Raw genomic sequence first — 25,149 nt, forward strand, 5'->3', positions numbered from 1 at the left:
GTAATTGACAGATATCGTTTATGAAACCACACACTTGTTAAACTGCAATAAATAAACAGAAGTCTATGTTCCAATTTAAACCTGACTGGACTCAGTATTGTACCAGGTAGGGCCGGGTGGGGGCAGCGAGAAATCAAGTGGTGGCACAGGGATCAATAGACGGTGAAATGTCCGGGGACCCTGTGTGATTGCCACACCCCTAAATATTTTTTAAGAAAAAAAGCATTGGGCCTTCCTAAAAGGCGAAGAGTAAAAAATGTGAATCTATCTCCATGGGCTCAGTACATGACATTCCCACCACCCCTTGAGGTTAACCTAGTTTACACATGACAAGGAAGGAAGATGAGGGAAATTATGACCGTGGCTGCTTCATGTATTTCTGTTCAGGAGTTTCAACATTTGGACAAAATTAATACATAAGCACCATTACATAAAGACTCCCTCACCTGAAGCATGTGTGTGAGAGAGGGCAAGACTGGTGGCTCACGTGGTCATGTAAGACCTAAAGCTGCGTGAAGAACCTACTGTAACTTCTCTTGAAATTTTACATCTGTCTTTACCTAAATTGTGTGTCCTTGCATGACTGGAATTTTATTTTGACATTTCCTGTACATTGCCCCTTCACTGGCAAGCAAGATAAATGGAAATATGTGTGACTGTTTCTAGCTTATAAGCTGCAGCTGCAGAAATATGTCCCCTGGAAAAGGGAGGGGGGCAATTACAATGCACTTGACGATTTTACAGAGTAAAGAGTTTTCTAAACAAACTGGTGTATGTGCACTAGGTGAGGAGCTTACCTCCCAGCGTGCAGATTCATCAAGCAATGAGCCAGGCAGCTGAAGAACTCTTGGTCATGATTCCCAGGACCCAAGATCAGAGTTCGATTGACAGTAAGCGTCCTTAGAGAATCAAGGAGAGCAACTTGCTGAGGAACTGTTTTGTGTGGTCTCGAGAATTGGTATAAGATGGTCCTGTTCAGGCAGTGATAAACGGCATCCAGTGATAATCCCTGAGATCTTCTTTTTGACTGAAGCAGCAAAAAATGCAAATGAACATGTTTAAACATGGAATCTCTGTATTACCCCAAGTTTATTAGCACGCTTTTAAAGATACTTCTTCCACTCTAATCAGAGTAAACCATACTGCGGTACTGAGGTGTAAGGAAATAGCCAAGTATTGATTTGTAAAAATAGCTTCCAATTTTTTTCTGTAGGAATTGGTCTCAATTGCAGGAAAGGACCATGAAACACTTGCAACTTTAGCATAATGAAGTAGGAGGTAGATATATAGAGAGTTCATTAAAAGACAGAGCTATCTGATGATCTGTACATTCATACAGCCAGGGGAAAGTATTGCTTTCTGGGTAATCTTTCCAAGAGTCACATGCCTGTGGTGGGCGGAGCCAGAGGCAAAAGAAAGCAAGACAACACAGGGAAATTCTACCTTTGTACTGTAGACTAGTTGCTACACACACACACACACACACACACACACACACACACACAGAGTTCTCCTCCATCCAGGGAAAGAAGGAGGCATCATCAGAGTACAAGGACAGATTCCAATCAGGCAAAAACATGCAAGGAAAGTGCCTCTGGCTCCGAGGTTCCCTATCTTTGTATCTATTACAATGTATAAAGTTAAGCAGACCAAAATAGGAGGATGAGGAAGAAGAAGAGAAGCATACCTGTGCAATTAACTGGATTATGAACTCTATAAGCAGCTTGGATTCCTTGTTGAACATGCCTTGCCAAAGTTTATCCACCACACGCTGGGTGAAATAGAACACATTGTTTACAAGCACCTGATAGCTTCCTCCGCTTGTAATAGGCAGAGATGCGTCCTCCCCTAAATGACAACGACAGCGTTAAAAAGCGTTTTACCCAAATAATTCCATCCCATCTTTCAGTCAAACAGGCACAGCATTAAGAATGAAACCAAGCTAAATTGCGAACCGGAAGACAGATTAACATACAAACATTACCAGTTGCTGAGGAATTGATCACTACCACACCAGCCAGCAGGACTGGTGACAAGGCCATGTCTTTGCCACCTGCTAAAAGGTTTAGTGCAGATGGAGGACATTTCCTGTGCATAGGCCATGAAGGCCCTGCCTCGTACGCTCACCCTTCAGGACCACAGCAGAACTTCAGAGGAAGGAAGGTGGGAACAGGTGGCAAGATACCCTGGTCTCAAAACATTAGATGGGTTAAAAGACCATCTTGGCTAAGAGTCCTGGAAGACTTGCTCCCTGCCTTTTTCCACCTCGTTTGGAACAGTGGAGCTCTGATTGACACCAGCTACAGAAGCTGATGCGGGTGGCACTGTGGGTTAAACCAGAGAGCCTAGGGCTTGCCGATCAGAAGGTCGGCGGTTCGAATCCCCACGACGAGGCGAGCTCCCGTTGCTCGGCCCCAGCTCCTGCCAGTTCGAAAGCATGTCAAAGTGCAAGTAGATAAATAGGCACTGCTCTGGCGGGAAGGTAAACGGCATTTCCGTGCGCTGCTCTGGTTCGCCAGAAGTGGCTTAGTCATGTTGGCCACATGACCTGGAAGCTGTACGCCAGCTCCCTCAGCCAATAAAGCGAGATGAGTGCCGCAACCCCAGAGTTGGTCACAACTGCACCAGTGTGGTGTAGTGGTTAAGAGCGGTGGACTCGTAATCTGGTGAACCGGGTTCACTTCCCTGTTCCTCCACATGCAGCTGCTGGGTGACCTTGGGCTAGTCACACTTCTCTGAAGTCTCTCAGCCCCACTCCCCTTACAGAGTGTTTGTTGTGGGGAAGGAAGGGAAAGGAGAATGTTAGCCGCTTTGAGACTCCTTAGGGTAGTGATAAAGTGGGATATCAAATCCAAACTCCTCCTCCTAATGGTCAGGGGTCCTTTTACCTTTACCTTACAAAAGCTGAAGCTGCTGAAAGAGACCAGAGACTTGTCTTGGCTGTCTCTTAGTATAGACACATAGAGCCCAAGCTTCCACACATTAAGCCTGAGCTTCTAAGAATGTAAAAGCTGGATCAGACAACAGTCCTATCTAGTCCAGCATTCTACTTCCTACAGTGGTCAACCAGATGCTTATTAGAAGCTCGCAAGCGGGACTTGTGCACAGAACTGTACGCAGAATTCCAAGTGCAACCACACCAAAGGACTTGTATAAGGGCTCTTAAGATACTTTCAGGGTCTTTACCCAATTTTTAAAGAAATGTTCCCAGATACTGTATTTTTTTCCTTTCGAACTGAGTTTGCCATCGTAAAGCCCAGTTTAGTGTGTTCTTAAGTGATACTGAAAGAGAGTCATTCAAAATAAGTTAATTACCCAATAAAACATCAGCGGCAAGCAAATGGTCCATCACACTGTCCAAAATATAGGTCTGAAATTCTTTTTGCTGTGCTCTCGTCGATCTCTCAGGAGAGGCCTGGAAAATAAAACAAAAGCATAGAAGCATTTACCGTAAGGGCTTCCTGTAAACGGGCAAATTTAGGACCACCCCAGGCTTTGTATTGTCTGGCACTCAACACAAATTGAATGTGCTCCATGTAAAACAACTGTGGTCAATACGGTCAATTAAAATATACTTTCCTTCTTAAATGAGAAAAAATGTCCTGAATACAAGCTACCTGCTAAATTGATAGAACATACCCACACTCACATACTTTTGTTTGTTTGTTTAATGGTGGCAACAGATGCCTTTTTAGTTCTACTGGTACTCTTCATTGGGGTGGTGTGGGGAGCAGGTCCTCATAAAAAGACCACTTTGTGAGAAGTGGATGAGGGTGACATGGATCACAAGAGTATGATGCAGCCTCCTTTTGTTGCTCACATGCTACTCTACTTCATTTCCCAAGGTGCTCCCTAGCTCTGGGCAAGACAGAAGCAAATGAGAGCACTGGGAGGCGGGAATCTCCCTACCTCCGCTCTCTCACATTTTTCTGAGCTGTTTTCTGGTTCAAAAAGCTAAGGATGGAGGCATACAGAGTGATGCACATTGAAGTGAATTCCTTATCACCTTCCTTTCTTTCTGAGCTAGAGGCTGACCAGAAAATACACAAGGCAAGACAATCAGAGGAGACTCAGCTACGATTTTAATGCGCTATAAACAAGCAACACCAGATGGCGGCAGAGAGCAGGAAATATTAAAACACAGTTTTCCATAGGGATTTATTTCTTTTGTTATAACGATATAATTTCTGACTTGTTTATAGTGGCTGCGCCCCCCCTCCCCGTGCCTAGATCCACCCAGGGTCATACAAGAAGCGTTCTTTCTTTCTTTGGTCCACCCATATGTTTGGCTCTCCTTTCATCCCTTTCCTCCAGAACAGTTTCAGGGATCTTTCAGAGGAAAGGGAGTGAAAAGAGAAAGCGGTGGCAACTCACAGGCCAGCTAGCCCTTCCACAGGGTTGGATACAACCCAAGGGCTGCAACTTACCATTGCTCACAATTTGGTATAACTGGTACTCTTAACAAACAACAGATCATGAAAACTACTCGCTACAACCTCTGGTCCTGCTTAAAGGAACAACGGCAGAAGGCCAACTCTACCTCCAAGAGAAGGTCTATTAAAGGAGTTTGCTTGCTAGCAGGTGTAAGGCAGAGGTTATCAATTATCAGCACACGCATGAAGTCAAACACAAACTTCTTAGCAGGGTGGTTGGTCAAATAGGTCTTGGATCCAACATTGCAGTATTCTGACTGGCTTCGGTTCATTCCTGTGTCAGAGGCAAATGCTTTGAACTCCTCTGCTGGAGATCCAACTTCATCGTCCAAATCCGTAACCTTTAAAAAAGAACAACCAATAAAAAATCTGAAGAAACATGAATCGTGTAGGCTGTTTATGTTGGCCAGATTTAACATGTTTCCCTCGGTGGTAGTGAGAGGAAGATACTTAGCTATCCCAGAATCAGAGTGTCTCTGCAGATGCGGAAAGCAGGAACCCGATACTCTGGAGCATATATTTCTTTTCCTGTGATTTTGGCAGTTATGCCAGAGGACAATTATTCGAGGCCCTAAAATTTAATAGGCAGATTTTTACACAACCAACTGTTCAGAACCTGCTGGCGGACAGCGATGATCGAGTCACTTTAATAGTGGCTGAATTTTTAAATGCTGTCCATGAAGAAAGAATGGCCCATGATAAAGAGATTTAGTGCTTTTTAATGGTAGGTGTTGTTGTTGTGTTGTATTATACTATCAATGTACATTGATTTATTTTTTGGAGTTAAGATTAGAACTGGGATAAATTGTGTTCACTGAGCCCGTATTTTATACAGTCTATATATGATGTTTGTATGTTAATTTGTGGTGTGCTATGCCTAATAAAGGATTTTAAATTGACAAAAAATTAACAACCAATAATGCAAGTCAAGTGATTTACTAGAACCAAAACTATCTTTGCCAAGGAAAGGGAGCAGTTTGCAGTTATTCACTTATTTTAGTGTTGCTTTTCTACAAGTACAAACTTTAGGGATTGTTGCTTTCTGGACAGTTTCCTGGCCTGTTCAGGAAACAACTGAATACAATTTTCTTCCAAAAGGTTTTCCCCAGCTGGATAATAGAGTATTTCCAGGGGTCAGCAACCTTTTTCAGCTGTGGGCCGGTCCACCATCCCTCAGACCATGTCGTGGGCCAGACTATATTTTGAAAAAAATATATAAACGATTTCCTATGCCCCACACGTAACCCAGAGATGCATTTTAAATAGAAGCACACATTCTACTCATGTAAAAACACGCTGATTCCCGGACCGTCCGTGGGCCGGATTGAGAATGTGATTGGGTCGCATCTGGCCCCCCTTAGGCTGCCTACCCCTGGTCTAGATCATCCCATTCCCATTGCCTTCTGTCGTACTCTAACCACAACTGTTAGCAATACGTTCCTGTTTCTATGTTGGAGTCAGTTATGCCCTACCAACACACACCATCTAAATTTGTTTTTGTTGTATTTATAAACTGCATTTGCACTCCACCTTTTCTGCAAGAAGCCCAAGTGGAGCACGTGCTTTTCCGCCTTCCCCATTTATCCTCACAGCCACCCTGTAAAGTAGCTTAGGCTGAGATGTAGCGACTGGCCCAAGGTCAGCCAGTGTGTTTCAGTGTGAGCAGGGATTTGAACCCTCATCTCCAAGGTCCTTGACCAACACACTGTCCATTGTGTGTGTGTGTGTGTGTGTGTGTATGTATATATATATATATGTGTGTGTATATATATATATATATATATACACACACACACACACACACACACACAGTAGTGCCTCGCAAGACGAAATTAATTCGTGTATTGACGCTGTGTATTGACGGTTTCCCGTAGGAATGCATTGGCGGTTTTTTAAAAAAGGCGCAAGATGTTTTGTCTTGCGAAGCAAGCCCATAGGGAAATCCGTCTTGCGAAGTAACTCAGAAAACGAAAAACCCTTTCGTCTTGCGAGTTTTCAGTCTTCCGAGGCATTCGTCTTGCGAGGTACCACTGTATATATATAAACTATCATGTCCTATTGTATGAAAAGGTGGTATATAAATGCAGAACTTCAGCAAATAAAAATCCCAGATCCCAACAGAAAATGCCATATGGACAAGAAGTAAAAGAGAGAGAGAGAGAGGGAGAGAGAGGGAGAGAGAAAGCTGGTTTCTACTTTTTATGTGTGTGTGTGTTTTGTTCTCTTACCATTTCTGAGTATGGCCGGATGTTGAAAGGGAATACAGTGGCTGCCAGTGCACAAAGAAACTCGGGGCTCATCCACATTGAAGCCAGATCAGGAACATTGTGATACAAGTAGCGGAAAAACTGCATCAAGGTGACTGGATATTCCCGAAGCCAAGAACCCTCTTCTTCCGACTGCCAAGGCTGTAATGAAAGGCAAAAACAAAGCTAATTGTGTGTGATATATATATATATAGAGAGAGAGAGAGAGAGCCATAACCTGCACTGGAATCTTGACATAAAACAAAATCCAATATATAATGATTGATGAAATAACTACTGCTGAAATAAAGAAAAACACATTGTATGGAGAGTAAGATATCACCATCTCATCATTTTGTTATTTTGTGTTTAATATGAAAACGGTTGAAGATAAACTCACTGGGACATGGAGATATGTTTTTTGCTTATGTTGCTCTCTAAACAACCATGTCCACCAACGGCATCATAAAGATAATAAATAACATATTAAAGCTAAGCATGTATCAACCCTATTAGGATATGGGGGGAACTTTGCCTCATAGCCCCAGGTAAGCCTCTCTGAGCTTTCAAAAGCAAATGGTAACACATAATTAGGAAGCTAGATGTTTACTGACATCTGAACAGTGTTCATACTTACTGAATTCAACATGCTCCTAAGCATCCCCAGCAGCAAAAATGCAGCTTCTGTGCAAAGATTGTGAACTGAAGCAACCACAGTGCCACTTGATGCAGGAACACCAAATATAAATGTCCAAATTGAATCCAAGTCAAACTGTTGATTAGAAAGAAAATTGAGAATAGGGGGATGGGGAAATAATAGTCAACACACAACCCAATTTAAAAGTATGACTATAATTGATGTTAGCCGCTTTGAGCCCGGTTTTGGCTGGGGAGGGCGGGCTATAAATAAAATTATTATTATTATTGGCTTCCATAGAAAAGGGCAACCTTAACTTGGGATATGTCTTGTCATACTGCAATTTGTTTTACTGGGAGTAGGGGCACTTGTTCATGAAGTTCAAATTTAGTGCTCAAGTGACAAGTCAAGACAATTAGAAGCTCCTATGTAGAGGTACTGCCAAATGAACACAACAGGAATTGTAGGTCTCTGTTGGTTTTCCATCAATCTCTGTTGGTTTTCAGTGCTTAACCCTAGAAATGGAGGAAACTACCCAAGAGGATTCTGAGGTGTATTATGTCCCATGGAATCTGGGGAGCTGATTGTTCCATTGAACGCAGGGGATCTAGCAAAGCCCATATTTATAAAGGATGCAACTAAGATTTTTGGCACTAGGAACGCTGAGAATGTTGGTGTGCACTGAAGCGTGTGGGCAATCTAAGTGCTTCCGTCTTCTGTTACTGGAGACTCAGATGGAACTTCCACCAGAACATCTAGCAAGTCCCATCCACTCCTAAATACCACAGCAGTCCCCCCACCCCAAATCTCTCTGTATTTCAGGTTTCAGGAATTTAGCAGCAGCCTTAAAGGTAAAGGTAAAGGGACCCCTGACCATTAGGTCCAGTCGTGACCGACTCTGGGGTTGCGGTGCTCATCTCGCTTTATTGGCCGAGGGAGCCAGTGTACAGCTTCCGGGTCATGTGGCCAGCATGACTAAGCCGCTTCTGGCGAACCAGAGCAGCGCACGGAAACGCAGCGAAGCTCTAAAAGCTCCCATCAAGCAATTTCCAGTAAACTCAGCATGCAGCCTTTAAAGACCTCTCGTTATCTGCTTGTGTACTTCAAAAGTACAATACTATACACCTCTAGATGGCGTTGAGGCATAATATCTATCTGCCCACTGCTCCTGGCCTTGGGGCAGCTTTAGCATATGCTCAAGTTGCTAACTACAAAAAAGGAGGCTATCAGGGCACCTTTCGGACTCCAGTCCAACCGCACAAACTGTTTGCTTTTTTAATTGAGTTCCATGAAGAAACAAAAACTTGGGAGAAATACAATATCATGCCTATATGTGCAGCTCCTCATTATTGTTTCTCAAACAGCACACTGTCCTGACCCTTCTTTAGTCATGCATTCATTTTCAAATTATAAAGCCTTCTGAAGAGCATTCCCCATCATTCACACAAAATTAAACTTGACATTACAATGACCTGTGCCTGTTAACCATTGAGACCTCCACTGAATTCAGTGGAATTCTAGAAGAGCGCAAGAGAAGATTTGTCCACACAATGCAAGGGAATGAAGGCTGTATCTTCTTATGTCCTTTATATTTCTATTAAGCATGATTCTAACTGGCACTGGAACTAATGTCAAGTCCCTCTCAGATACAGAATGCTTCATCACAACTTTCATTGCAGAGCTTAAGTACTCTACTGTGAAGGGGGCTTCAAACCATCACTTCCCCCCCCCTTGCTTTTTTGAGTCACACTTAACAAAATTGGTATCTTGCTAGATAATCCCTACCTGGCCTCCCTGATTACATCGGCTGGTGATGACAGGTGCACTGACCTGCAGGTTTTCAGGCAGTTCAGTGACTGGCTGCTGCAGGAAAAGTGCCATTAGGAGGAAATAGAGCGCAGGCACATTCGTGTGCTTAGGAAGAAATGACTGAAGAACCGGAAAGCCTGGGAAATGACAAGCCTCCCGGTTAATTTCCCTGACAGTCGATCTGCCGCCAGCACTCCTGCCAACGTTGAAACCTGAGAGGGGGAAAGTAAAATTAAAAGCCAAAAAGCAACAACAGTGGGTCCTATTCATCAACGTAACGGATCAGAGCAGCGTTGTTAACACCTGTGCGTCACTAATATCAACAATAAATAGGGTAGTCAGAGCAACAGGTTGCAAAAAACAACAACAGGCCAACATTAATTCAATGGTTTAAAAAAACCAAGATGGATGCTTTTCTGCTGTTGCATTTTATTTGCCTGCCCTGTCAAAATGTTTTGGGATTGTGCAGAGGAATGAAATTACTCGTGTAATTACAACAGTTTTGTCTGGTATCTACTCCCATGCTTAATAAAAAAAAATGTGTAAGAAACAAGAAAAAAAGAAAAGAAAAAAGCATGATTTTTGAAGCTTTCAAAATTACTTTCAGATTTGAGGGATGGTTAAAAATAATATCCTAATAAAGCTATTTTCCTTCTTCACCCCAAAAGATTTGGTCATAGTGTTGAAGTCTCATTTGGCCTCTTTACCCATGGAACAAAGCCATGCCACTGGGCAACAAAACTACCCTCATATTCCAGTTACCTCAATGCTCAAAACTGTTTGGTCACCTTCTCAGCAAGAGCATTATTCCAGGCACAGGATTGTATCCAAGTGAATTTTATTCACAACAGACCGACTAAAATTAATGGAACTAAGTTACCCATGTCTATTAGTTTTGATGGGTCTACTCCAAGTATGGCTAAAACTGGAAACAACCCATAAACCAGGAATAGAGCAAACTCAGCCCTCCAGATGTTTTGGGACTACAACTCCCATCATCCCTAGCTAACAGGACCAGTGGTCAGGGATGATGGGAACTGTAGTCTCAAACATCTGGAGGACCGAGTTTGCCTATGCCTTCCATAGACCATCTTGCATCATCCATCCATCCTCCTTTCCTGCTGCTACCAATAAAAAGGTTTACATCTCTTTAAATGAGGGGGGGAACCCTACTGGATCCAAGGGCCAGATCTTTACCTGGCCCCATCCTGTGGGCCAACTTTTGACAGGTGGTCAGGATAACCCATCTGACAATCAATATGGCATCTCATGATGGACAGGTAGGTTGTCCTGCCCACCTGTCAAAATCCATTGTGCAGGGTTCCCAAGCACCAGCATTTTATTGGTTTGGATTTGTCAAAAATTATGAACATAGGAGAACTGAACACAGATGGGGTGGGGGCGGGAACCCAGAACAATACTACTGTTTTCAAATGCAGCCTACATCCAGGGAATCAGGTGATTCAATTTAAGGAGGAACTCTGAAACACCATTGTTTTAAGTACATGAAGAAGAAAAAAGTTGCCAGAAAAATGTAATAATAAATAACACTGGTACAAAATGCTTGTCGTTATTCTTCATAATCAAAAGGATTCTCCTATGAGAATACAAGACAGTGGCAGTGAAATAGGACCTAATTTATTTTAACATACATGATATTCTCATTTCCACATAGAACTCAAATTGGAATCCAATTTCACCTAAATTCCATAATCTCAATATCATAAAAAAACCACGTTCACTATCTTTTGTTCTGTGCCCTCTACCTGTCATCCCTAATAAGTTTCTCATATAAAAAGACATCGGGCATAAAGAACATCATCTACCGTTCAAGGTTTGTAATTTAATTATTTTGCTTCTGTTACAAAGATTCAAATGTTAGTATACTCTCTTGCTAAGTAATGGACTATGCCCTAATCTAGAGATGCTCAATGTATTGTTCATCAGGTACAACTCAGGTTCATAGATGGTTTCTCAACTCTCTCCTCCAATTTTAAAGGTTTAGTCATCTCAGTACTTTCCAAATATTTTATTTTGGACCTATTCTTATATTACAGCAGCAGCTGCAATTGCTCTTCCAGTAACGTCAAGAGATAATTTGGGAAGTGCAAACACGAAGATTGCTTGTGTACAGCAACCCACACGTCACCCTCCCCACACATGGGAGGAAGCTGGGACAAAATGGATTTGGATTCTAGCTTCAACGTTCATTGACAGGTGACTAAGGCTATACTCCTAAGTGCCTTTACTAGGGAGTAAACACCACTGAGTGGGACTTATTTCTGAGTAAACATACATAGCATTGCACTGGGAGTGATCCTCCATATTCCTCAGATGTCACTGTGCTCCTATGCAATACTGTTTCGCAGAAACCTCTGAGTTTGTCAGATTCACTGGGATGCTTTGTACCGTATTGGCCTGAATATAAGCCTCACTTCCCCCCCAAATTCCAACGGTGAAAAGTTAAAGTGCGGCTTATTTTCGTGAATTTACGGTATGCAGCCAGGAGCATGGGGCAAACAGTGCCCACCCCATGCGTAGTCCCCTGTCATCTCCTCCAGGAAGGGAGAGAGCAAGGAAGGAAGGGGAAAGGCCACCAGCAACGCAGCACGGTATTTTTTCTCCCCAGCCTCTCCAATTTTAAAGGTGCAGCTTATAGGTGGGCCAATACGGTATCTGATAATGTCACAAAGTAGTCAAGTCTATGATCTTGTACATGGCTGGAGTTGATTTACATGGGTGTTTTACAGCCATAATCACAGACAGACTAAAACTGTTTTGCCTTAATGAGCTATCTGTGAAATGAGCTCACCCATAAAGGTGTGAGTTCAAATCACCCATGCCTACAACCTTAGGCTAAGAGGAGTTCATTCCACAGGATGACCCATTCAGTCACAATGCTTTCTGAGTGCATGCCTCTAGAGTCTAGAGACCATCTCACAACTGTTAAGAATGCTACATTGAAACTGGCTTTCATGGTACTAGATCAATTCTGCATTAGCCACAACATTCATATTAAAAATAAAATAAAAGTGGGGGTGGGGAGAAAAAGGGTTCAAAAACTAGGACGTTTTAAAATATTCATACCAAGCACCGTTCCAATCTTATTAGTCAACACAGAATCTGTTTGCTCAAGCCAGCCTCCGCCAGTGAGGCCTTCTTTGAACTTGATGAGAATGGCTGGGTTGCTCAACAGGACCACCAGAATCCTCATGGCTGCTGTCACTGTGGTAGGGTGCAAGTGCTCTTCCATAAACAGCATAATCCAGTCAAACCCCAAGGTCCGGACCAGTTCTTCACAAGCCCTGAATAAAAAGTAGGGGGAATGCTACAGAATTAATGGACAAAATGGGCAAGCCTTATAGGATAAAAAGGTTAAGTGCCTTTCATTCTGTTTGATATGTAACTTTAACTCTGTTTGCATTTTGCAAGGTTGAGCATACACAATTGAGAATGCGCTAACTCTCCTTAAGAGCATTCAGAACAATCTCTGCTGGGTAGCTCAGTCGGTAGAGCATGAGACTCTTAATCTCAGGGTTGTGGGTTCAAGCCCCATGTTGGGCAAAAGATTCCTGCCTTGCATGGGGGTTGGAGTAGATGACCCTTGCGGTCCCTTCAAACTCTAATAGTCTTACATAAGTTCCTATTCACTTTCCTGTGAAACGATTTTTCATAAATGGAAAATTTCCTTCTATAAAGCTATTTAATGAATGAGAATATATGAAGAACTGGTTCATCACTTCAGTTACTTTAAATTATTATTATTATTATCGCACCATGAACCAACCAACGGCCACACAGGGGAACTGAGAAGCATTTTTGGAGGATGCTTCTCAACTGTGGAACTCAATTCCCCTGCAGGGTCACCCAAATTCCATTCCAGATGTCTTTGGAAGGGTGTCTTTATACAAATAGGCTGACCCCAAACTTTGGAACAGTGTGGCTCTGAAATAAATGAAATTGATAAATACATAAAAACTTGCAATCTCTTTAAATAAATGCCGTCAATAGATGGTTGCCGTATTAGAATTTCACTACTAATTGACATCTACTTGCCCAATTCCAGGTGTACACAGCTGTGCACAGAAACATGTGGCGGTAATTCCACAAGCATAGATGTAGCTGCCATAATAATGACTGCAACTGTCCCCTGCCTTTGCTATGGCACAGTGGTGCAACACAATGCCAATCACAGGGATATATGCTGAAAGCAGCTAACGCCATCCGTGGAACTCTCAAGTAGAGCTTGACTAAGCCTCGTTTTTGTCCATTAAGGCATTGTGGGTTCTTGACACGGTCACATTTTCTAGCAAAAGTTAGGCTACTTGTACTCACTGCAAGTTGACACTGTTTTTTTCTTTAGACGTATACACAAGCTTAAGCAGTATGTCCAGCAATCGGTTCCTCAGAAGGATAAGATTTGCAGAAACAAGACCTCCAAAGTCTTCTTCCGTTCCTAAAACACAAAATGCATAGTTAGCTTTGAAACACATCAATGGAATGCTTCTTGCAAGTATTGTATCTTCTAAAATAACATCAGTTGCCATTAAGCCTCCTGCCCCCTCAAAATATAACTGGTTTGTAAATAGTTTTCTGCTATTGTAACAAACAGTGTATGACTAAAACCTGCTTGAGCTGAAAATACGCTAGACTGCTAATTGAAAATAACAGTTGCAGGTTACAGAATGGCAGTCATCACAAACAGAAATCGTCAGTAAATTCACTGTGATTGCACCCACAGTTAAGAACAAACTATGCCCAAATGAATTTCATGTAGCAAGAGTGTGAATTCAAATTATTGTTACTAGTATACCATAAAACAGATTCCAAGAACTGCAAGTGAGTGAAGATGAACCTACTAATCAAGACTGAAACATTCAACCAACTTGAATGGTGGGAAAATTGCCTAGGCAAGGAAAATATGACAAACACTTCAAATTAACCATTTTCTTTTCTTCAGTTTCTTTCTTCTACTCTATGTGCTCAAGGAGCATATGTAAGTATGCAGAAGCACTATAAAAGTTCCCATCATGTTTAGGGCAATAAAGGGTGGAGGGAAAATACTCGGAATTTCTGAACTAAAGAGCAGAATGGTAGAGGGCATAAAGTTAAGAGGGTTTTAAAGCTCATAAAGGCTCAGTTTTGTTTTGTTTTCATTTCAGACTTCGTTACTTTTTCCTTTTCACACAAAGGGAAACGAAGAGCGGAAGAACTTCCAGCTGATGTTTAATGGTACAGTGTAGCCAAGAAAAAGAAGCTCTGCTACCTTTAAAGTATATGCTAGAAACTGTTTACACCTGCTTTTTCATGCAATTTGTGGTTCAGAACAATTGAAGAGCCGTGGTCCATGCAGGCCACCTGGAATTTCATTACTTTTCTTGTAGACTACACTTCAAAAAGTGCCAATGTAAACATTTCTTTCACTTCATTTCCATTTAGATGGCTTGAATGTTCAATTAAACCTAATTCCTTTTACATGAAAAGAAAACCAGAATCAATGAGACTAATCACTTTCAACTTTGTGTGGCCAAGTCCCACACACTTGATCGCAACCACTGCTTTTACATGTAAATATCATAGAGGATCTATGGCAGGAGATTTGACATCTTAGAGCCATGCAGTAAGTTTTCTTTTACTTTTATTTCTGTGAAAATGACTTTTCTCTTAACTTTCTGCACTTTTTGCAACACAAGCCAGTGGAATTTATTTCCATGCCAGCCTCTTTGACTTAAATGAGAGTTTCTTGGGTGCTGAAGTTTGTAGAGTGCAACCTTGGAAAATTAACTTTAAAAGGGCCATCCTAATTAAAAGGTTATCTTTCTAGAGAGGAAAAGGGAAGGGACTGCAGCACTGAAAACAAAGAGATCATCATCCGTGGTAATGAGAAAACATGTCTCGAGTGATTTCTTCAGTTCCACTAGAACTGGAACTACTTACCAGTGTCAAGCTTTTCTTCATTGTTCATCTCCATGACTACAAATTTCTCACAGACTGCAAATGTAGGCAAAGTAGAAGAGATGAACTGCCCAAACCTTGGTGGATAAGAGGGGGAAAAACAGCATGCACTCCGTTTGACAGGTGGAGTTTAATTTGTCATTAATTAACATTGGTTGCAAAGTAACACTAAGCAGCAATTATTTTCTTTAAAATTCAGATCCTGACATTTATTAGGATTGAATCAAGTTGACTCAGTCACACATGCACGCACGCACACACACACACACACTCTGAAACAAATTGTCTTGGATAACACTCACTCACTCACGCTCTCACTCTCTCTCCATGTGTGCAAAATTACTATAAATAGGACATTTTGAAGCATAGGGAGGGGAAAGAACATCATCTTCAAGGTATTTTGAAATGGATTCTGGAAAGCCACTGTAAAATATTATTAAATTGACCAAGCATGAGAAAACTGTGTACATAAGGAATGTTTTATGTTCCCAGGCTGATAGATTCAGAGCAATGGAAGATAAATGTAGCCTCACGGAGAAACATGTGATCTATTTTTTTTATTTATTGTAGAAAGAAGGAAATCAAAGGATAACTCTATATGGTACCTGAGCAAGTCATTGCTGCTAGGGAATCCTTGAAGCAAATAGCTCAGTACGTTGCTAATAGCAGCAATAGTTGGCTGAGACAAAGACATATCTCGAAGTGTCAGCAGAAGTTTTGGGATAAGCTGGAACTCCCTCATCAGTTTTGCATTCTTTGCTGCTTCACTGAAATGAAAAGAACAGCTTAAATAATAAGCAATTCTCATTGATTTGAGTAGTCCATGCACTACAGCTCTTTTTTAAAAAGAAGAAGATGGATCTATCAATCTACTTGACTTATGTCCATACCATGTAATGAGAATATAATGTCAAACGTGGGAACATATTTTTCCCCATTTACTTCAATTAGTTTCTTTAACCTGGCTTTACATCAGATACATTCATTCCAAGGTTGCTTACAAACCCACGCACAAATAAATCGTAACCTCAGTCATCATGATAGATAAGAACATAGGTAAAATCGGTATCAGCCAAGAATAAGAGCAAACAAAAACTAATTTATATAAACAGATTGGTTTGGAAATACCTTTATCCACTCATTGTTTGCTGACCATCTTTGCTATTCTATATAAGGTGTATATAAGGTGGTTAAAAATGTATATAAGGTGGTTAAAACAGCCAAATGCTGTTGAAGCAAACAGGCCAACTGCTATGGAAAAAAGCAGCTGTGGGGCTAGACTGAATCTCCTTCCCAGGGGAAGTCTAAGTTTCTGACCACAGAAAAAGCCTAGTCTCTTCGGCCTGCCCACCAAATATCTGATGGTGACAGGACGTGGGTCTAACGCAATCTTCCCCATCCCAGTGCCAATGAAATGTTCTGGAACACAGCCAGCCAGCATGGCCAATGACATAACAAAACATGACTTCATGTTTGCATTTTATATTGTAGTCTTCATAACTATCTGAATGGAACTTCCAACAGTTAGGACCAGGTGCTTAGCATTCAATTCAGTCCAGCTCTCTTAACTCACTGTCTGCCTTTCAGTATTTTTTTCACAGGTTCCACCTCGCCTGTCCTATTCTCCCATCATAATAAAAACCCTTCAGATCATATCAAATCAAAACCATGACACAGCATCAAAGCAAGCAAAGGGGAGAGAGACTGGGAGGCAAAATCTGGATTGTACATAATGCTGTATTGTTTACAAGACAAATTATATCAGACGTTACCTGGATTCAGTAAGAAGCTCAATGAAATGTTCGAATAAGGAAAGGTGAAGTTCATAGGGTGCATGCAGCCAGACCTGAAATACAAAATATACAGCTGTTTTATAGCTGGCATGTGCTATTCTGCTTAGCAGAGTTATTCTAGACTACCAATATTAGAGTTAGCTATTGATGTTTTTGTCCCAGGTGTTGCTTTTTCCCATTGGAAAAAAAATAGAGTCTAAATGAAGTTATCATAATTATCACAATTATTGTTTTCTTTCCATACCAGATTGCAATTGTCAGCCCACCAATCAAACAATAAAGCCCATGGATGAAACAAGTGAAGAACAAGTAAATTCATATTCTAGTTGATATGCAGGTATAAAATGACAAGATCTAGCCTGTTCATCTTCCATTTATAAGAGGCTGAGAATCTAACAGGGGAAGATTACAATCTGAAAACTAAACACCAGTACTAATACAGCACATTAATCAATGCCACAGAAGTAAGTTGATCGACTTCCACTTGCCACATACAAGTGTGTGAATGTGACTTGGGTTTTGCTTAACTATGATAAAAATTGACATTGTTTGTGGCCTAGACACCTCTATTCTCAATAACTTAAATCTCTTCTTCAAAGGCTGCTTCCTGCTAGCCTTCTGTCACTGCAAAAATAATCCCTTTCTCCTCTTGTTATGATCAGCGTGCAGACCTCCTTCAGTTAACAGCGATGTGAAAAGCTACCGCAAATCAAACTACATAGTCAAAAGTATTTTCTTGCCTGTCCAATCATTTCCCTTTCTCATACCCTTAACTTTGCTTAAGGTAATATGCTGTTGCTTCTCTCCCCCCCCCCCCCAATTTCTTTATTTCCAATTTTATGTCTTCTGTGATATCGTTCTCTCCTATCTGCAACAGCCTCAAAAATCCTACTTCTCAAGACCACATATACAAACTCCCTTTCATTTTTTAAAAATTCTCATTTTCTGGTCATCAGTCTAACCTGTCTTTTGCTGTTTGCTATCAGCTAGTCCTGCCCTTTATCAAATCTTGTCACTCAGCTCCGCTGGCATTACTTAAAACTACAAATACTGTGTGTTTTGATTATCAGTTTAAACACAAAGGCGGGAAACCAGAATCTGCCATGGGTCATTATTTGCTCGTCGTGCACAACACAAATTCAGAAAATGGTCACTCGACTCATATTCCATTCATAGGACCTGTGGCACCCACCCATGCCATCCAGTATCTATTGCCAGTGTTGCCACTGCCATTTTGTGCACTCTCCAACACTGAGACCTGCCAAAGCACTACAGTGGACCTTGAGCAGACAACTTAACTGATGTCAGGCGAGGATTCTGTATGGGGGCAGCCAATGAGTTTGGGCTAGTGACGTGAACTGCAGTGAGACCAGCTACAGTGGTACAGCAGTATCTTGACACCATCGATGGGGATGCTCAAAATGCAGCCATCCGGGCCTCTCTGTCTGACCCGCAGGGCACTCCAAAGCCACACCATCTCACCCAAGGCCACATCCTCTTACTAGCCCTGCTTTGCACCTGAGTGATGATAAAGGGTCTGGAAGCCAAGCCTTAGGAGGAACGGTTGAAGGAATTGGGTATGTTTAGTGTGCAAAAGGAGAGAGACTGAGAGGAGATACGATATCCATCTTCAAATATCTAAACAGCTGTCACGTGGAAGATGAAGCAAGTTTTCCTGCTCTGGAGAGTAGGACCTGAAACAATGGTTTCAAGTTACAAGAAAGGAGATTCCGACTAAACACCCAGAAGAACTTTCTGATAGTAAGAGCTGTTCGACGGTGGAACAGACTCCCACAAGAGGTGGTGGACTCTCCTTCCTTGGAGGTATTTAAGCAGAAGTTGGATGGCTATCTGTCAGGGATGCTTTAGCTGAGATTACTGCATTGCAGGAGGCTGGACCAGATGAAACTCAGGATCCCTTCCAACTCTACGATTCTATGTTTCTGCCTACCTAAAATGCATCATTGAATGCATCTTACTGGCCTGGATGGAGGATAGAAAGCGGTGTGTGGATGTGTGTAGGAACTAGCCTACTGCACAAAGGAAAACAATTACCATTCAATGCTCTGTCCACTTTTGACTCTGTCCCTGCCCACCATTGGCATGTGGCCCCCAGAAGCCAGACCTTTTCTGGCTGAAAAAGGTCCCCTGCCTCTGCTTTACACCAACAACCTTAGCAGGTTATATGATCATGCCTGACTCGTGAAAAGGTTTCTAGGTCAGGGTGCTTCGCTGGTCTGAGCAAACAGTGGTAGACTGATCATGCTGCTCCTTACTGGCAACTATTCGCCTTCCCTTCAAGCGAAACGATTACGTTAGAGGCCGTTCATGATTGATCGTGTGTTATTTCAAAAGGCATTTCTGACACCAACTCTTGAGTTTAGCTTCAAAACTTACCTCCTTCACGAAACAGAATAATGTAATATATTTTAAGAGGGCTGCGTTACAATCAATCAACATTGCTGGTAGATTATAGTCTCTCTGCACTGCAATTGCATAATGTACTTCATTAGATATGTAGTTTCATAAGATCCACAAAACCAATCTCTTCACTGGCGTGCTTTCTGTTTCAGAAAACACTTGCTCCAGGTTTCCTAATGACTGTAGTAATTTCTAGCTTTCAGGGGTGCCCTATGTACCTCGAAGTCGCAAAGCAGGTCCTGGAAGGCAGTTGAATTTGGAATAATGGATGTTTCGTGACCGCTGTCAACAGTCCCCACCAAGGAAAAGGTCAAATGAAGAATGTGGCTATTCAGGAGAGAGCGTTTCTTCTTTAACAGCATTGCCAATAACTGAAATACAAGTAAGCAACATATGGACACTGAGTGGCAAAGTGGGTTTCCCCCCTCCTTTTATAATTCTTACAGCCTTTTGCAGACAAAGGAAATATCATCTTATGCCAAGCATAATAAAAAGTATCACAGCAGGGCAGAGCCATTCTCAGAGCCATGCTTTTGTAAATTCAAAGATCAGGTATAGTGTACATTTCTTTGTTGTAAACTATTGATAATACCAAGAATTACAATGGAAAAGCAGAGAGAGGTAAAGTTGACATTAACCGACAAAACAGCAGGCATTCTGAAATGAAGAGGCTATTCTCAGGGATGGGGTTGTTAGTGACTAGTCCTACACAGAACTACTTGTCAAAAGGAAACAAAAGAAAATCATCATGGTGGGCAAAAGATTGGGAGTAGCATTTGCAGCCTTTTGTAATTTAATATTTGATTATCCAGGTGGATATAACAGGAATCCTGCAAAGGACAGGCAGCTGCATTTTGAAATACAAGTTATCAGCCATTTCTGAATCCATTACCTTTGAATTCCAAAACGTTTTCTTTGATTTTTTAAAAATGTGCTTAGAAGGAAGCAATTTCTAAATCACGTTTTACTGCCCAGGGTAAGTGTTCCTACCTCGGTATGGAACATTACTCGTCTGGACCGTGACTAGTTTTCAGAAGGCAATAATATTTGGTGCCTATTGAAAGCAAATCAAATGCAGGCAGAATGGCTAATAAAGAAGCCGCACAGTGATGATTATCTAGTTCATTCAATGCGGTACTGATTAAACAGGACTCCTATTGGCAAATTCAGCTCAGGGGCTAAGTGATAGATGGGCCTCATACACAAAACGGCCCCTTCCAAATCGTAAGGCACGTTGAAGGTAAGGGAAGTCATCTTGGACGTGATGAAATTAGAACAAGGGTCTCATCTCCTTTGATGGAAAGTCATTCCCAACTCGTAGGAGAAGCTCCATCCATTTGTCTGAACAAATTGCTATGTTTTCAAATAGACAGATAAATCAACCTCACTACTGGCTTCAAATGCCCTTCAACTGACACAGATGGTGCACTGCCCTTGATTACGGTAACAACAATAGAAGCTCCTCCTCGTGTATTTCTCTTCAGGCTCCTGCGTGTTCTTCCTTTGATTTGGCAGCAGATAAGAGTCTCTGCTGAGCTAGCAGATGTCACAGATCTGACACGATGACCATATTCTGATGGTGCTTCACTTTAACCGCAGAGCTGTCACTGACTGAAAGCCTTTACAGTACACAAGGAAAGAGAGCTAAATAATGCAACTGACTTCAAAGGCAAGGTAGTAATGAAATGTGTTGATGCATCAATGCTTGAAGTGCAAAATCATGCAAGAATTCAAATCGCACGCACCTGATAACCTTTGATTCTTTCCATTTCTTTGCTAGCCAGAGGGTTGCTCTTTACCACACACACAAGGGCCTTCACAGCAGCATACAGCCCCTCGACATCCGAAGCCATGGCTACCAGACCCAGAATAGCAGCTGCTCCACCAATGTACTGTAACGTAGTGGCAACAGGCTTTGGGACAAACGTTCTTACTCCTGAGCATAAGGTGGCAAAAAACAAACCAATTGGCATTAGTGCGTTTCATGGATTGCTGTACAACCAAAAACGTCTACTGTGATTCAAAAACAGTGTATGCATTTCCCGTTTCCCAAGAACCTACAACATCAGAAACAGAAACAAACAAGACCAAACAAAAGCCCTTAATGAGCAGACGGGAAATTAGCTCATTTGTAGTAAACGTAAACTATATAAAATTAACATGACTTCTAGCGCATTTTGCTTTCAAAGGAGACTCACAATCCATTTGCTGAACAATTACATGCAAATAAGACAACGGAGTATAACTGAAATTAGAGATGGGGCAATTACTCAATTATATGGGGTGCTCAAACATGCGCTAACAATGCTGGCCTAATTAGTACAGCCACAACTCAAGGCAGGCACAACCATCCTTCAAGCTCGTCCGTCCTCAAACTGTTGGTGCGCCCAGCAGAGGATGGCATAGTGGGGATGCCCCACTCAGATAGATCACTGCAGCATACCAGGATGGAGCGGGGGAGGGGCGCAGTGGTGGCAAGGTTGGTGCAAGGTAGATTGCAACCCAATGCTTCTGCCATGGTGGCTGCACCACACCAGCCTCACCACCATTGCATTCCTTCTCTCCATCCCAGGGTGCTGCAGTGATTCAGCGCTATCACCCTGTCCACTACTGCTTGTACCTCTCCTCCACCACTGGCAACTTGCAGGGCAGCAAGAGAGTCGAGTCAGCTCTGTGGACTTTGGCCACAACCCACACCCTTGCCGTTGGCTACTTACTCCACTCCCTGCTGCCAGTTCGCCATATCTATCCAAGGTAAGGGTTTGTTTTCCTTGGTAGGTGGATGAGGAAAATGGGGTGCTCAAGTGTGCAACTTAAACTACTTGAAGAAACATAAAGCTACTGGGATTTTTTCAGCGTTGATTTCTGGTCAAGCCAGTGTCATCCATCCCTTGCATCAAATCTCTCCCCTAAACAGCCCATCTAACTCACTATTGTTTATACTGACCAACAGCAGTTCTCCAGGATTTCAGGCAGATCTCTTTTCCGATCCACACCTGAAGATGCTGGGGACTGAAACTAGAACCTTGCATGCATATTTTGTTTTCATAAATTTATTTCATTATAAATGCAAAGCTCTGACACTGAGCCGTGATCCTTCCTGCTCTCATAACATTCCCCCATGGCAAAGCATGCACGAGCCTAAATTAAAAGCCATCCATTTCCACCACTAATGCTCATTTGCTGAAGCAGATTTTTATCCTGCCTTTTCATTTTTAAAAGTGCCCAAGGCACTAATAGGGACCATCTCGGATATGACTAGTCAGCCAAGCAAGCAATAAGAAGGCTCATACGTTTTATCCAAACTCCACAAAAGCGAAGACCACAAACTTTGGCTATTTTAAGAATCATGGATTTGGAAGCATGGGCCATCAAAATAAAATATATAAAAAAAACCTTGGACATAATAGTTTTCAGAGACTACAAATATATGAGGAGGGACTACAAACCAGATGCCTAGAGGCCAGGAATTGATAGAAACCTTGTGAGAATTTCCTAGGAGCAGACTGCTGGGTAAAGGAGGAAGAAATAAGCATGGCAAGATTCCAGATATGTATTCCAAGGGACAGCAGGATGCTGCCAATCATGTTCAGTTATTCTTTTATCGTGCAGAGGGTGCCAACACCACAAGGCAAAGCCAAAGAGCATGAGTCAATGCCTAGACTTCGTGATATTGGGGCAGAGATCAGGATTCCCCATCGCATGTGCTGGGCGTTCCTCTACTTAGGGGGAAAAGAAGCACCTGCATTTAGAGGACTCCCAAGCTCGGATCTGAGCCTCTAGTACCATGGTCAGTGTGTAAAAAGCACCTTAAACTCTATATTGCAACTAAACACTGGAACTAAAAAAGTGAAAGAACTGCAACTCATCTCACCCAGATATCCTATCAGAGCTGCACCAATGGTACGTGCAGGTCCATTCAGATGTCCTCCTGAATTGTGAAGCAGCTTCACTGGAGTGGCATTCTCATGAGATGAAACAGCCAACTAATTAAAACAAGGAAAACTGATCATTTAGAGGGTTTCTTCAGCAATACAAAGTGTTTAATACATTTTCATGGCAGAATAATGCTTAGTCCCCCCCCCCCAAAAGGTAAGGTTAGGTCAATTCTGAACACCTGAATTTTGATTCAAGGATTAATGCAGGCTGAGCTGTGAGGCAGCAGGACTAGCAGCCTAAAGAGGCAGTGGAAGTATTTTTCTTGGAAGTTTTAAAGAACAGGTTAGCAGATATGGTTTAATCCACTATTAATTTACGGACTTGAGCCAACTCTTTGTGGGTCCATAGAGATAGAGACATCATAAAAGGAGACCAGAGGTGGCTTCTGTAAAAATGCTAAGCACATAGTGGGTCCTGAATTTCATTAAACCCAATGTTCTCCAGTTTTGTCAGAGTATGACTCTCTAAAATTTAGAAGTAAAAACAGATGATAAACCTATATGGAAATCAAAATGAAAACAAACAAACAGCTGATCTTACAAAGCCCAATTTCCCATGGTCATCTCCCACTTTGCACTTACATGATTTTTTCATATCACACTTTAGCAGTGGTAGACCCAAGAGAGGGAGATGAAATTAGTGCTAGAAATACCCAAATATGTCTACAAAAAGACTAATAGCTTTCCTACTCAGCAATATTGTATAAAAGAGGTCATAAGAACACACTTTACTAGCTACTAAATGATGCTATATTATCATTAATTACTATAATAAAATTATCAGTAAAGATAATTATTATTACTACTGACATCAGGCTCTTTTTGGTGCCGGCTTAAAACATTTTCTTTAGGCAAGCCTATCCAGATACCTAGATGTGTTTTACTATCCAAAACCATTCAAAACAAAATCAATGTTATTAACTGTTTTTACTAATATTTTATATATTTTTTGTAAAGAGGTGTTATTACAATCAAGGAGTATATGAATTTTGTTTAATAAGTTAAAATAAAGGTATCTACACACAAGCTATTAACAACTAAGGAAATTAGTTCCAACTGTTTTCTCTGTTTCAGCTTTAAATGTTTGCTGCAAACTTTTCTCTTCCGCCAGACATCTGCAGACACTTAAGAACACATATTTCCACAACAGCTAATTGATGTTTGATTTAAACTTTTTATATGGCTTTTACTGTATGGTTTTATGTAATATTGCTGCAAACCGCTTTGATATTTTTTTTTTTAAAAAAAGAAATAGCCATATATAAATATTTTGATAAATAAAATACACGAATAATAGGTTAACGCCTTAGTCTCAGTTCAGCAGCCCCAGGACAAATGCATAGCTTCCAGTATTAACAGTGCTGGTGCATGCTCTCTGTTAATGTGTGTGACATCCACAATTACATAACATGGCACTTCTCGAATTAAAATCATAAAACAAGCCAGATGGTAAAGTCTTCTTCATCCTGAGTGTTTCAGCTTACCTGCTTGGCTATGGCCTTACTGTCCAGTTTGTTATAAACTTTTCTGATCCTTGCCACTGTCAGTGACGAAACAGAGAGTGCATAGAGGCCAAAAGAAACTTTCTCTTCTGGGACCAACGATACTGGGGACGGGCTGACTCCTTCTGGTTTTGAATCCTTGCCTTCAGAATGAGAGAAACACGTTTCACTATGAGCTAATGCAACGTAGTGGATAAGACAATGCCCCGCCTTGCCCAGTGTTTTGTCTCCCACAGTGACCACCCAGACCTGGTAAGGGCACAAACAGTGGCAGGAATTCAACAGCCATCTCCTTGTTGCAGTTCCGCAGCAACTGGTGCTCAAGCAATAAATGGCCTCTGAAACTGGATGGCATGTATAGTCATCATTACTATAGAGTCCTATTCACCATGAATTTGTCTAACTCTCTTGTAAA

At 41.7% G+C, this 25,149-nt stretch overlaps 1 protein-coding gene across 8 annotated transcripts in view; it reads right to left on the bottom strand.

Annotated features, from left to right (window-relative positions):
- Window positions 1-25,149, bottom strand: part of WDFY3 (WD repeat and FYVE domain containing 3) — a 126,038-nt gene that overhangs the window by 38,823 nt on the left and 62,066 nt on the right. For 5 of the 8 annotated variants that reach the window (XM_083398102.1, XM_083398105.1, XM_083398103.1 and 2 more), the window contains 16 exons: window positions 24,717-24,877; window positions 23,169-23,280; window positions 21,040-21,230; window positions 19,513-19,665; window positions 16,853-16,926; window positions 15,686-15,847; window positions 15,063-15,157; window positions 13,461-13,581; window positions 12,213-12,430; window positions 9,102-9,337; window positions 7,317-7,451; window positions 6,662-6,841; window positions 4,541-4,774; window positions 3,316-3,415; window positions 1,688-1,848; window positions 798-1,027 (listed from right to left, as the gene is read on the bottom strand). In XM_083398102.1, coding sequence (XP_083254228.1) covers window positions 798-1,027; window positions 1,688-1,848; window positions 3,316-3,415; window positions 4,541-4,774; window positions 6,662-6,841; window positions 7,317-7,451; window positions 9,102-9,337; window positions 12,213-12,430; window positions 13,461-13,581; window positions 15,063-15,157; window positions 15,686-15,847; window positions 16,853-16,926; window positions 19,513-19,665; window positions 21,040-21,230; window positions 23,169-23,280; window positions 24,717-24,877 — 2,563 coding nt within the window. The remainder of the gene's footprint in view (window positions 1-797; window positions 1,028-1,687; window positions 1,849-3,315; window positions 3,416-4,540; window positions 4,775-6,661; window positions 6,842-7,316; window positions 7,452-9,101; window positions 9,338-12,212; window positions 12,431-13,460; window positions 13,582-15,062; window positions 15,158-15,685; window positions 15,848-16,852; window positions 16,927-19,512; window positions 19,666-21,039; window positions 21,231-23,168; window positions 23,281-24,716; window positions 24,878-25,149) is intronic. The other 3 variants (XM_083398104.1, XM_083398106.1, XM_083398100.1) reach the window with 1 other exon arrangement.

Source organism: Podarcis tiliguerta (assembly GCF_965153285.1).
Source record: "Podarcis tiliguerta genome assembly, chromosome: 9".
Taxonomy (NCBI): Eukaryota; Metazoa; Chordata; class Lepidosauria; order Squamata; family Lacertidae; genus Podarcis; species Podarcis tiliguerta.